Source organism: Dendronephthya gigantea, unplaced genomic scaffold, assembly GCF_004324835.1.
Source record: "Dendronephthya gigantea isolate DGI-Jeju-01 unplaced genomic scaffold, DenGig_1.0 000155F, whole genome shotgun sequence".
NCBI lineage: Eukaryota > Metazoa > Cnidaria > Anthozoa > Malacalcyonacea > Nephtheidae > Dendronephthya > Dendronephthya gigantea.
The window spans coordinates 462,440-474,644 of record NW_021163165.1 but is presented as its reverse complement, the minus strand read 5'-3'; the positions used below and the strand labels follow the sequence as shown (position 1 = coordinate 474,644).

Genomic DNA, 12,205 nt, shown 5'->3' with positions numbered 1-12,205 from the left:
GTTAATTATTTGTTGTACAATATTAGTAATATACGAATAAATAAAGCAGCAAAATCCATAGAAAAATCTCAAGAAAATATAGCTCTTTATATAGTTGCATAATATCACTCTAACTCTGAAATGCCAAGTTCACTCACTATTGACGTTATACACTTTAAATTATTAAATGTACGATTTCTGTAATTCTGCAGTGTTTTAATTTTCATGCAGAGGCGCACATGGAGGGGCTGGGCAAAATTACCAAAACGAGAACGTCCAGAAAAAAGCAGACAAATATCATACATACAGTGAGGTGATATCTTGTACCACTGTTTGCGATAATGCATCGATCGCGACTGTCTGGGATGTTTGGAATGTATTTTTGGCGGATAAAACACCCTTATAGGGGGTCAGTTGGAGAATACTTCCGTAAGAAAATGTTCAAGAAATCTTGACAAAAGCAGATGCGATTTCCTTAGTTTTGGGGATGATATTTTTTATATAGTAGTTAATAAAATAATTATATAGCATGCATGCATTGTATGAACTGTCCCAAAATTTTCTGGAAAGAGGACTGTATATATTTCCAACAATAGTTTACCTCAATTCCTGGAGTATTTTGGGGGCCTCCGTAAACCCTGAGTTCAGGAGAATGTTTTCCCTTTTGCCCCTCCCTTTAGACAGCCCTGGTCATTTTAATATATTTGTATACGATGACTACGACGACTGCAAATCCATTATACATTACATGAAATAGATTTGTTTTTCTCAAAGTTGAAGAGTCTTTAACCGTGGACTTACTAAAAGCTGGATAACATCCCTGCAAGTATATGGACACGAGACCAGGGCGGCCATGCAGGGTCTCCCGAACTGTGAGACTGTGTTTCTTTGCAGGCGACTTGCACTCTCAAAACATTCGAAAACCAATTTATATATAGTGGGAAGAAAGAAGAGGAAAACTTGTCAAAAAACACCCGCCGTCACCCTCCTTAAAATTTCCGGACAGCCCGGCTTCAACTAGAATTTAACTACAATGAATAGCGCTCGAAAGTTTGAATACTGATTTTCAATTCATGGCATAGCATCAATACACGAGGTTTGATAAACGAAAGACAATTAACGTATGCTATAAACTACGACTTTTCACTAAAAAATTACCATAACCAAATTTTTAATATCAAATTAACGTAGGCTACGAAATGTATGTTTAATATCGACTCAGTTTTTGAGAGCGAGGATACTTCGCTTCGTCAAAGCACAGCACGATGTGGTACAGCTAGGAGCGCATCCGCTAGAGCAAGGACTGGGACAGGGTGGCGTTTGAGGAGCCGAGCAGCATCGTATTGAGCACGATGGGGCGCAGACAGTCGGTTGCCGACATGTTGAAGGACATTGCTGTTCATCTTTTATAATGACTAAAAATAAACGGTAAACAAAAATACAGTAAATCGGTAGGACATGAAAACCTCTCGCTGCGGTCCAAAAATGATATAAAGAAAAGTTGACCTGGTTAATTAACAATCCTTCGGTGTTGAAATCTAAGGAACATCTTTCCTTTTACCATAAAAAAGTATAAATATTCTATTGAAAAGCCCCAAAAAATCCCGGCATGCGCGGGACAGCCTTGATTTGAAGGTCGTACAACCACTATTTCCGATCGCTATTTATTAGGAGTTTCATGAGATCAGTTTTAACCCCGATTAAAATGTTTCGGAAAATATTGACTCGTTGAGTGCGCTTTCTCGTTATTTCCGAAGGATAAGTGTGATATAAATCGTCCTGTCAAGAGTGCAGGAATATCGCTCACTGAATGGAAACAATTCAGTCAGCATATGAATTATGAAAAGTAAAAACATGACAGACCTGTCGCCATGTCGGGAGACACTGCATGGCTGGCGATTGTGCCTACTTTCAGCTGTGTTTCCAGTGGGACCAGGAGGCCTGGACGCGAGACCCGAAACTTAAAATCTAGCGTCACTTCCACTCCCATTAAAGGTACACTGGAACGGCGAGTAGCCGGTGCTGCTGATCCTGCTTGGAATTCGGTCTTTGGTGGTTTGTACACCGCTGGTCTGTGAGATAAACAAATATATATTGTGAATTTTAACTGTCATCAAAAGTTGTCACCCTGGGGCCGGTTGTATAAAACTCTTAACTACATTTTAAGTAGTTAAATCGTAGTTAACTAGAGAATACATTCTTCTGATTGGTCAATTCTGCCACTAACTACATTTAAAAGTTAACTACCGTTTTATACAGGGTGTCCCAAAAAAAACGCAACCACTTAAATATGCAAGAATATTAATATTGTTCGGGTTTGCACCATAGTTCAGCTAAAATGACTTTTAGCATTGTAAATGAAGGATTACGAGCCATTTTCAATTCCCAGAGGCGCTTATCTATTGTGCTTTAGAGCTGTATTAATGTTCTGCATAATTATTTAAGTGGTTGCTTTTTTTTTGGGACACCCTGTACAACCGGCCCCCTGCTTGTACCACATGAATCAATTAACTATTTTTGAATGAAAGAGTTACCAATCCTACGTTTGTTGTTTGATAACGACAAACTTGACTATCCTTCGTATATAACCGTTGAAAAGTGTTTTAGCGAACTAAAAGCGGTAAAAGCAGTCAAATATTCTAAAAGTTCTTGATATTTTAGGAAATATGCGGATTTAAATGTAAACAAAGCGTTTGTTTTCATTACGGATTGTATCACACCTTTAAATGAATAATAATTTGGTATAACCTCAATTTTATATAAATATTTTCAGTGGTGGATCCAGCACTATAGTGCACTATAAAAAAGGTGTATAAGAAAAACTGAATCGTTTCCAATTAAATTTAGCTACAATTAACATATTGTAGTAATTTGATGGTGCAAATTGCATGGAAATAATGGCCAGATATAATAGACGTTTATTTTATACTCAAAGGATTAAACTGAAAAGAAATGACTAATCTTCTATGGCAATGTGTGTGAGAACTTGTTTTTTAATTTAGGCATATTAATTTGACGAGGAATTAGAACTGTCGAATTACTAGAATCACATTACAGTTAATTTCTATTTTAAAGCGCCGACATGGAGAATGCATAGCTTAGAAAAATGAAGGCATGCAAAACCATACTAACTATATTGTGGCATGCAAGACCAAATACTACAACGTACAATTGTCAAACGATTGCTACCAACCTGAAGCTCAAAACAGTAACGGATATAAATTCAGGATTACTTCGGAAAATTTCTGTCAACTAAAAAGTGGAATAAAAAGGAGAATGTAGAATTAAGGTAACAAAATGATGACAAAATAACATTCACGTTGCATTCCTCAGCGGCAGAAAGGTTTGTGAAATCTTAAGGTTTATATTTCGGATAGTAACAAGTTCCAATATAGGTTCCCTTAACTGCAACAGCTAAACATGCCCAATCATTCTTGAAGTCGAATAATTTGTTAGCCTTCAGTCTAAACATTGAACTGAATCTAATAGTGAAAGTCGTGGATAATTAAAGCACTAAATCTGGTGAACAGAATCATTTTCTGAGATCACAAATTCCTTTCGTAATATGCTCTGGCTTAGATCAAAATTAACCTGAAATCTAGATAGAACTTCATCCCGACAAATGGAATAACATGCATGATCTGTCCCTTAGCCGACTTCTACACCAAATCTCGCATTGTCTATGCTTTAAACTGAGAAAGGTTAACTAATTTTTGGTCTTTTCTATTTTCAAGACCACTGTGGTTCGCAATAAGGGGGGTTGTCAGATACATGATTAACGGCCATGATTGGCAGATAGATAATGATATGTTTACCGACTGTTCGATCATCTTCTTCAAGTCCAAGAACTGCAAACTTGAAGGTATGTTTAGGTTTGCGTCAAATGATTTCTCGGTCAGAATTATGGCGACCTTGAATTCTTTACCTGAAGAAAAAGAGAAAAAAATGCTTCTGTCTTCATTTCTTCTGCGTGGGCAGTGAGTTTTCACTGGACAACGTAAAACGTTTAAAAATTTTCGTATGGTAAGGAACACGAAAACGTAGTGTTTTCTTTTTTCGAAATTTTGCATGCTCAATTCTTAATTTGAAACGATGTAATAAATTAAAAGGAAACGCGATTCATTTAGCTACATACGCTCTCTATCTGTCATACCTGGTGTGTTCGTGGTGTAAGGTATCGTGGGTCGGGAGTCGACCGGATTTTCTGGTGTCATAACTGGGGCAGGGGTTGTAGTGGCTGGTGCAGGGGTAGTGCTAACATTGGATGCTGTATTGTTGTTTGGTGTGGTACCGTTGGATGTTGCGGACGTTGTGGATGGTTTGGTGCCTGGTTTGGACGTGGTGGCGCCAACAGCTGGTGCAACAGTTGCTACTATGGTAGTCGACGGAGCAGATGTCGCCCCAGCAGGTGCTTTTGTCGCAGATGGTGCTTTTGTCGCAGATGGTGCTTGTGTAGCAGCAGGCGCTTGTGTAGCAGCAGGCGCTTGTGTAGCTGCAGGCGCTTGTGTGGCAGCAGGCGCTTGTGTGGCAGCAGGCGCTTGTGTGGCAGCAGGCGCTTGTGTGGCAGCAGGCGCTTGTGTGGCAGCAGGCGCTTGTGTAGCAGCAGGCGCTTGTGTGGCAGCAGGCGCTTGTGTGGCAGCAGGCGCTTGTGTGGCAGCAGGCGCTTGTGTGGCAGCAGGGGCTTGTGTGGCAGCAGGGGCTTGTGTGGCAGCAGGCGCTTGTGTAGCAGCAGGCGCTTGTGTGGCAGCAGGCGCTTGTGTAGCAGCAGGGGCTTGTTTCGCAGCAGGTAGTGGGGTCTTTTGTGCATCCTGCGCTTGTGTAGTTTGTGTTGGTGCTTGTGTAGCAGAAGATGCTTGTTTATTAGGTTTCGGAGTGGTTGTTGCTGGGGCCTCTTCTGGTGGTAACTCTATATAACAAATTCGTTTTTGATAAATACGTCAATACGAGTCTACTGTTTCAAATGTTCTTCCACATCGAAAGACAAAAAATCATATTGCGAATTTCATTTAGAATAACAACGATTTTCTATTTCACCCGTGTTACCTGGAACTATCTCGACTCTGAGACCACCAATGTTTCCAGATTCAATGGCGGATTTCAGCGTGTCAATAATACTTTGAGATATCAATCCTTGAACAGAGAGCGAGACGTCTGCCAATACACTGCCTTTTCTATGAAGAAACAGCAAACCTCAAAACTTGTTTTATTATTAAACACGAGCAAGTATTTCCCAGTGAACTCAAATAAGACTGGAACGCTCATTTTGTCGGAAGTTTGAAGCCAAGATGGCGGACACTGAAACCTTTCTTGTAGGTATGATCCATGCCTAAATGCAAAAATTTCGTAGGTAAAATGGCGGCAATTTTTATTTTTCCTTTGAAATTTCCGCGCCAGAGGCCTGGATTATACCTACAAGAAAGACTTCATGATACGCCGCAATCTTGGCTTCACTCATTAATGAGGGAAAGTCAGAGAGTGAGCATTCCAGTCTTATTTGAGTTCACTGGTATTTCCTACGTCTGAAGTCAACATTCTTCTATACAGTCGACTGAGAGGCTGAAACCCCACTGAAACGATGCCGATACTCTAATGTTCAGGGAGCGCGTTCAGCCAATACCGGCTTGGGAAATGCGGCCGATACTGCAAAGAAAAAGTTTGAAACAGAATGGTAACCGTAAGAGTTTGAACCTCAAAGTACTGCGTGAACGGCTAACCGTAAGAGTTTCACTATAGTAATGCATAACGTTTTGATGCGAAGTCAAATTTTTCAAAACCAAAAAGGTCCTTGTTGCATAATGTCACATTTTAAAGCTTTTATTTGTGGATAAGAAAAATATATAAATTCTACATTACGCAAATCTTTTGCACATTCTCAAAATTGCATGAGATGAAAACTAAAGTTTACTTTCGGTGAGTTCAAACACCCACTTAGAAGTAGAAATAATGTAGTGAAATGTCATAATGGGTGATTTCTATTTTCGGAAAATTCGTAATTTCAGCTGAAATTTCTACAATGGGAAGCGCTAACGCTTGTGAGATCGCGAGACATGTGGGAGGTACCCTCGTAACGTCGTCATTTATTCCAATGTATTTATTCGTTCGTCATTTATTCATGCATTAACCTCAACTGACCTAAATTTAGTGAGATCTATTGACACCACGCATCCTTCGTTGGCAAGCAGTGTTGTTAACTAAAATGAAGGATTCAAAAATACTCGTGAGTAAACATAATAAAAGCGGAACTATAAAAAGAAGAGATATAAAACAATGCAAAGCAATGCAACAAGGGGGATTTCGTTTTAGACCAATCAACAAGTTTGTTTACATTTTCAGTAACCCAGTTCAGTTCATGGATTGCTGCATTGAAGATCCAAGCTTCGTTGCAGGCTGTCATTTTTGAATAAACCACGATTTCACGCGTTATTGCGAATAAATTATAATTCCCATGATCTGTCGCCAGGCAACAAGAAACCACGTGATTGATTTTGACCGATCGCGTGAGTAGATTTAGGCCACTGCACGAAGATTGTTTATTAATAGCAGATAATTATCGGATATCAGATGAGCGAGTCTCGTGATAGAGGCAAGCACAAACGCTTTGTTAACATACCCCCGAGATCAACTGATTCTTCAGCCCTTGGTACTGTTGACTTTTTGGGTCGTTGAACTCGGGTGTGAACGTTTGATCAGGCAGCCGTATTGTGAATGGATAGCTGTAAACTGAAACAAAAGAATTTCCTTAAAATTTATTTATGTTTTAATAAAGAAATACCCGCCTAGAAGAGATGGAAATAAAAAAACAGGCATGAAAGTAACAAAAAGGAATTTCGCTTTAGACCAATCGGCATGATTGTTTACATTTTTCTGGCAAAGCCAATCACAATGCCTACCTTTTTAATACTTCATGTAAAATGGTAAATAATGTACCTTTTTACCGGAAGAGGTAAACATTTATGCATTTTGATTGGGTTACTGAAAATGTAAACAAACTTGCTGATTCGTCTAAAAGGAAATCCCCCATTGTTTATGAAAGCTGGGTTTGCATGCCTGGAAGGAATATGTGAGGATAAAGAAAGATATCGTTTGCTAAAAATTTACGGTTAATTAACGGAGTTCAGCAAATATTCTTTCTGGAAACCTACTTGAGAAACTACTGGAATGGCCCGTGGCTAAAAAGAGCTCTGGAATGGGCCGTGGCCAAAAAAGAGCGAAGTTGCAAATTGCCGTCGGAGAAGAAAGAAAGCAAAAGTTGTATGCGAAGAAAAGGTAGGAAAACATACGTTTTTTAGGATTGGTCAAGTCAATCTTGCAGCAGGTCGGCGAATATATCAGATCCCTTTGCGAATCTTGATCTTCACGCCCAGGTTCTTTCTTTTGTACTATCCCCCTCTTTAAAGACTCGGGTTTCACTTTTACGACATGGCCACGTTTGCTGGGTAAGATAAATGTAAATATGAAAGACTCGGGAAATCTCGCACCTTCGTAATTGTTAGTAGAGTTTGTGACCTTCCCGACCTGTTTAGGAGTAGACGCCTAAATATAACCCTGTCCACACGTATCCGGATAAATTTATCCGTTTTAAAAAAAATCTGCGTCTACACGTTGTCGTTTCTGGACCGTTTTTGGCGTCCATACGAAAACGTGAAAACTATTTGAAAACGCTAACATCGCTTACTGGGCATGCTCTTTAGAGCGAAACATGTGCCCGCAATCTTTTACGTACCCCGAGGCCCGACTCATTCTAAACTTCTCCTTCCACTCCTCTGGAATAACTATTTGGTTTAAAAAATTCGCCTACTAAGCACTTGTTCGCCCAGGTCTAATCCAAAAACGTCGAGGTTTTGCCTGACGTCTTCGGTTGATGCGTTTTAAGATGACTTGCTTTGAAGTCGCCAGTGAGAGAAGCCGAATTATATTTTTGTGTGCTTCTTAAGATAATCTGCATGATTTCGTATTTCGTTTCCGAATTTATCCACTCTGGAAAGCGTTTTCAAATTTATCCATTTTCAGTAGGCAAAAACGCCGAATACGTGTGGACGGAACCTCAGAAAAGTACGTTTTCTACTTCTATATCGCATCGTGCAACATAACATGCAAAACATAACATAAAAGTATTGGCTTTTCAGTTTCCAGAAGAGATTACATCGCATTAGGAGATAGTTCAGCGTACAAAAAACATAAATGGACTTGGACACGTTCTACGTGTCAAATTTTTATCCATTTCCGTACGCGGTACAGAGTGAACGTAGCCTAAAAGTACATCTACGATCAATATATAGGTATACCCGCCAACAAATTAAAATGCATGACAAATGAAATAACATTTTTTTACGTTATTTATTTTAATGTGTATTTTAATATTTATTTCGTTTCGCTCAGACGAGGGATTTCGGTAAAAAGACTGAAGTTTCGGAAATGGCTGCTAGCGATATTCATATTTTAGCAAGTGCTTCAATAAACATGTATTATACATTGTATATAGGTTTCTGTACGATGAAAGCTAAAGCTTTTTGTTCTACATATAAACCTATACATTTATATTTCATATAAAATACATACAAAGAAAACTTACAAGGTCTTCGCAGTAAGCCTCTGTAATCCAGCTTCGTCACAGTGACAGACGATCTTTGGTTTACCAAAATAATCCATACCAATGACAACGTTCTCAGAAAGCCTATCTCTCCTTCGACGTACATTGTACACTCTATTTGACTCTTCACCACAACCAAGCACGCACGTGGCTAAATATCAAATAGATTTGTGAAAAGTTGTCTAACGTATATAGTGCGCATCGGTCACATGTAAGAGTGTCCGATTGGCCTGATTTAAGACAGAGACGACGGATCATTCGTCTGGACGAACTTGGGTAAGGAAAAGATAGTTCGTCTACTAGAGCCCGTATAGGGCGAGTTTTTCCGCATTATTTCGAGTTCTCTCAAACTCCTACAAGTGCTCCTTTAACTGCATAGAAACACAGCAAAAAGTGTTTTATATTTCTTTCATAATATACCTCCATAAAAAGATTTTATACAAATATTATAATTCGATTCAATTACAAATTCTCATTACATTACTTCGCTTGTCAAGTTCGGCGGGAAAATTCCCGTGTTTCTATACAGTTTTAGTATACACCCGACTATTGTCTATTATAAATCCTACATTCTGATTGGCTACTCAACCATTGTCTATTCGTGATGGTGAACGTTTGGGAAAAATTCGTTCGCCCGACCGCATAAAATTGAATTCATTAAATTATTTTTCGGTGTAATTGCGGTGTATCGATTATTTTCTCGAAATTAATATATCTAGGTACAGGGTGTATACTAAAACAATTAGACAACTCGCCTTCGTTGTCTATGAGCGAATAGACAACTCGGACTCGTTGTCTAATTGTTAAATAGAAACACGCTTCTCGACCAATCAGCACGCGCGTACTATAAATGTTATATTATATAATAAGATATATGACATGGACGTCGCAACAAGGAAAGGGATCGGCAAAAGCGTTACCCCTGCAGGGGCAAAGAAAAGAGGGAAGATGTGCCATTTCAATATAAAGAACTGCTTTGGAAAAAAAGCAAATTGAACAATATATTAGTGTAATGCCTTTAAATATATTTGCTATAGATATAGCAGCAAACGACAGCACAATCGTCAGCATGCTTTGTATATACGCTCAGCCATCGCGATCTCCCAGTTTCGCAAACAGGACAGAAAAATTCCCCCTACGGCCTTGTCTTACGTGAATTTGAAATTTTTGAGACGAAATTTTCCAAAAGATCGAATGGTAATTTTTGATATCATAAGGAATTTTGACAGAAATCCAAACATGTTAAGGAACGAGAGGCTTATGTATGTCAGTATGTGGAAGTTTGGCAAAAGGTAAAATAATAAAAACTTTATGATGGACCTATATCTAAGCGTACGAGTGATATGATCAAAATATTCTAATCATTCGATATCATTTGACCAACCAGTTATCTACATGTAGTTCAATAGCAGAAATCGATTGAGGTGCTCCACATAAACAATGTTTATATTTAAAATTAATTTTAAAATCAGTACAATCACACTAGATCACTGCATGGATGTTATATGATTTAACTCATTAAAACTGATTGAATGTTGCTTTCCATGATCAAAATATTTACATTTCTGCAATTTGAAAAACAAAACAATGATGTGTTAAACAAATCAACTTCAAATGAAGCGAAAATTCTGATGAAGTTAAAGGCATCGGTTCGGTGAAAATTTGAATGCTCGCATAGCGCTGAATAGTATATAAAATAAGTATGAAACTAACAAATGAATAACATTGTCTATATACTACGACTACACTTCAAATAGTATTCGCCTAGGTAATACATTATATAATTAAAACACCATTTCAGAACCCGCTAAATTCATACTTACTCGTTAGAACGAAAGCTAAAAAACCAGGCACAAATCTTTTCATGTTAAAGAATAACCTTGATAAAATCTCCCCCGATATATCTTTATTGAACAAAATAATTCATATACTTCGCTTCAAAATCTTATGCAGGAGAAAACGATTTCACGCCTGGACAAACACGGACATTCTTTCAAAGAGAAGTCATACTGCGATACGACTATATGCACACAACGGCACTAGTAATATGACAAACGCCACTCACACATTGAGCTGGTGGAAAGCTGGTAACTTTTGTTATTAATTAAAAACTCTTGCAATTAAGCTTTGAGCGATATAGTTAACCGTCGGTTGGCAAAAGCCTGTGAAAGCTAACGCAGGGTAAAATATTCAACCCAGTGTTAAATTCTCGTGAAGGAAAAGTTTTTTTGCAGAGGTGATAATTTTTCATCGAATTTCCCGAGCGAAAGGTTTATAGATTACAAAAATAGTACCAAAACCACGATTATAATTTCTTTTCCCTCAATTTCGAAAATTGTTGACAGCCTCGATCTACTCGTGCGCGAGACATCCGCGCGTGGCCCACGAAAAAGCTCGATTTCCTAGCGAGATACTCATCTATATATAATACCTGCCGCAACGAAGTATTTGAGTTTTATATACTATATCATGTGACAAAAAACTAGATGGAACTCCACGGTTAATTGCCGCCGGTGACGTGGTACAAATCGAGTTTCTGAGTGATAATTTACAGTTGCATGAGCTATAATATTTTATTTGTTCTGACAAATGCTATAATTTGATTATCTACAAACGAGGCAGGATTTTCCTGTATTGATGCGGTTTTGAACAACCGGTTCTTGAGCAAACTTTCAACATTCAACTCCTTATATGCATAATTTCTGCACGAAATGACTCTTTTAAATCTTTCCAAGAATCGGTTTGGGATTTTCAAGTCCTGGGATTTACAGTAAGGAACCGCGGGGAAAATGCATAAGGTCATCGTGAGGATATAGTTAGTTTACGGTCTGAGAGTCTATTTTATAGGCCGTTTATTATACCATCTTCAATGATAAAAGTAAACGATTTATTTTTTATATTATATAAATAATATAAATACATGCTTATAGAAATATTTAAAATATATATATATCTATATATATAGCTGTAAGTTTGTTCTGTTAAAATGCGCATATCACTGGTGTTTTAATAAAGAGCGCCTTTTGCAAAAAGGAACGGCTAAAAAATGACGAGGCGTAAACATAAGCATATGAATATGATATCAACAAAAAATATGATACGAAATAAATTAAAAAGTGAATGAGGGCCGCATGTTATATCGGCCCATGCATGATGCACGCACTAAAATGTTGCGAAAAATGCAGGGGGGCCGGTTGTACAAAAACGTAGTGCCTGTCGTTAGTGACAGAATTGACCAATGAGAGACGTGTATTTCTGAGTTAATTAACTACGATTTAATTACACAAGTTCAGATCGCGTTTTATACAACCGGCCCTAGGCGTTGCAGAGAATCTGAGGAGTTTCTATATTCCTGTTCTAGAGGAAAAGTGATTTTTTTCTAGGAGAAAATTTGGTATTTATATACTACGTGTTCTTTCCGCACTTGGAGCTGAATCATTTAAACATGGCCACCATTCGCCTGATTGTGCTGTTTTGACTAGAAAACGCTCTGACTAGAGGCTGTTTTTAGATTGCAGAGATACAAGCATGTTTCTGGTCAGCTAATGTGTCCTTCATGTTGACAAATCAGTACCATGCTTAGTCTGCAAACTACGTCACATGCAGCGTTCGAAGGTCTCCTGGGTTCTAAAGGTC

At 38.3% G+C, this 12,205-nt stretch overlaps 1 protein-coding gene and 1 long non-coding RNA gene across 2 annotated transcripts; both read right to left on the bottom strand.

Moving 5' to 3' along the window:
* Positions 1-1,133: 1,133 nt before the first annotated feature.
* On the bottom strand, positions 1,134-1,926 carry LOC114537264. The gene is made up of 2 exons (XR_003688567.1): positions 1,843-1,926; positions 1,134-1,394 (listed from the first exon to the last, which is right to left on the bottom strand). It is a non-coding gene; the product is annotated as an uncharacterized LOC114537264 (long non-coding RNA).
* Positions 1,927-1,945: 19 nt separating this feature from the next.
* LOC114537281 (flocculation protein FLO11-like) lies at positions 1,946-10,660 on the bottom strand (the record flags this gene model as incomplete). Its single annotated transcript, XM_028558421.1, has 10 exons — positions 10,393-10,660; positions 8,552-8,720; positions 7,260-7,411; positions 6,590-6,699; positions 6,112-6,170; positions 5,023-5,150; positions 4,133-4,885; positions 3,795-3,904; positions 3,173-3,231; positions 1,946-2,051 (listed from the first exon to the last, which is right to left on the bottom strand). Coding segments are annotated over exons 1-10 (1,689 nt in total), but the record flags the coding sequence as incomplete, so codon positions are not given.
* Positions 10,661-12,205: the final 1,545 nt, after the last annotated feature.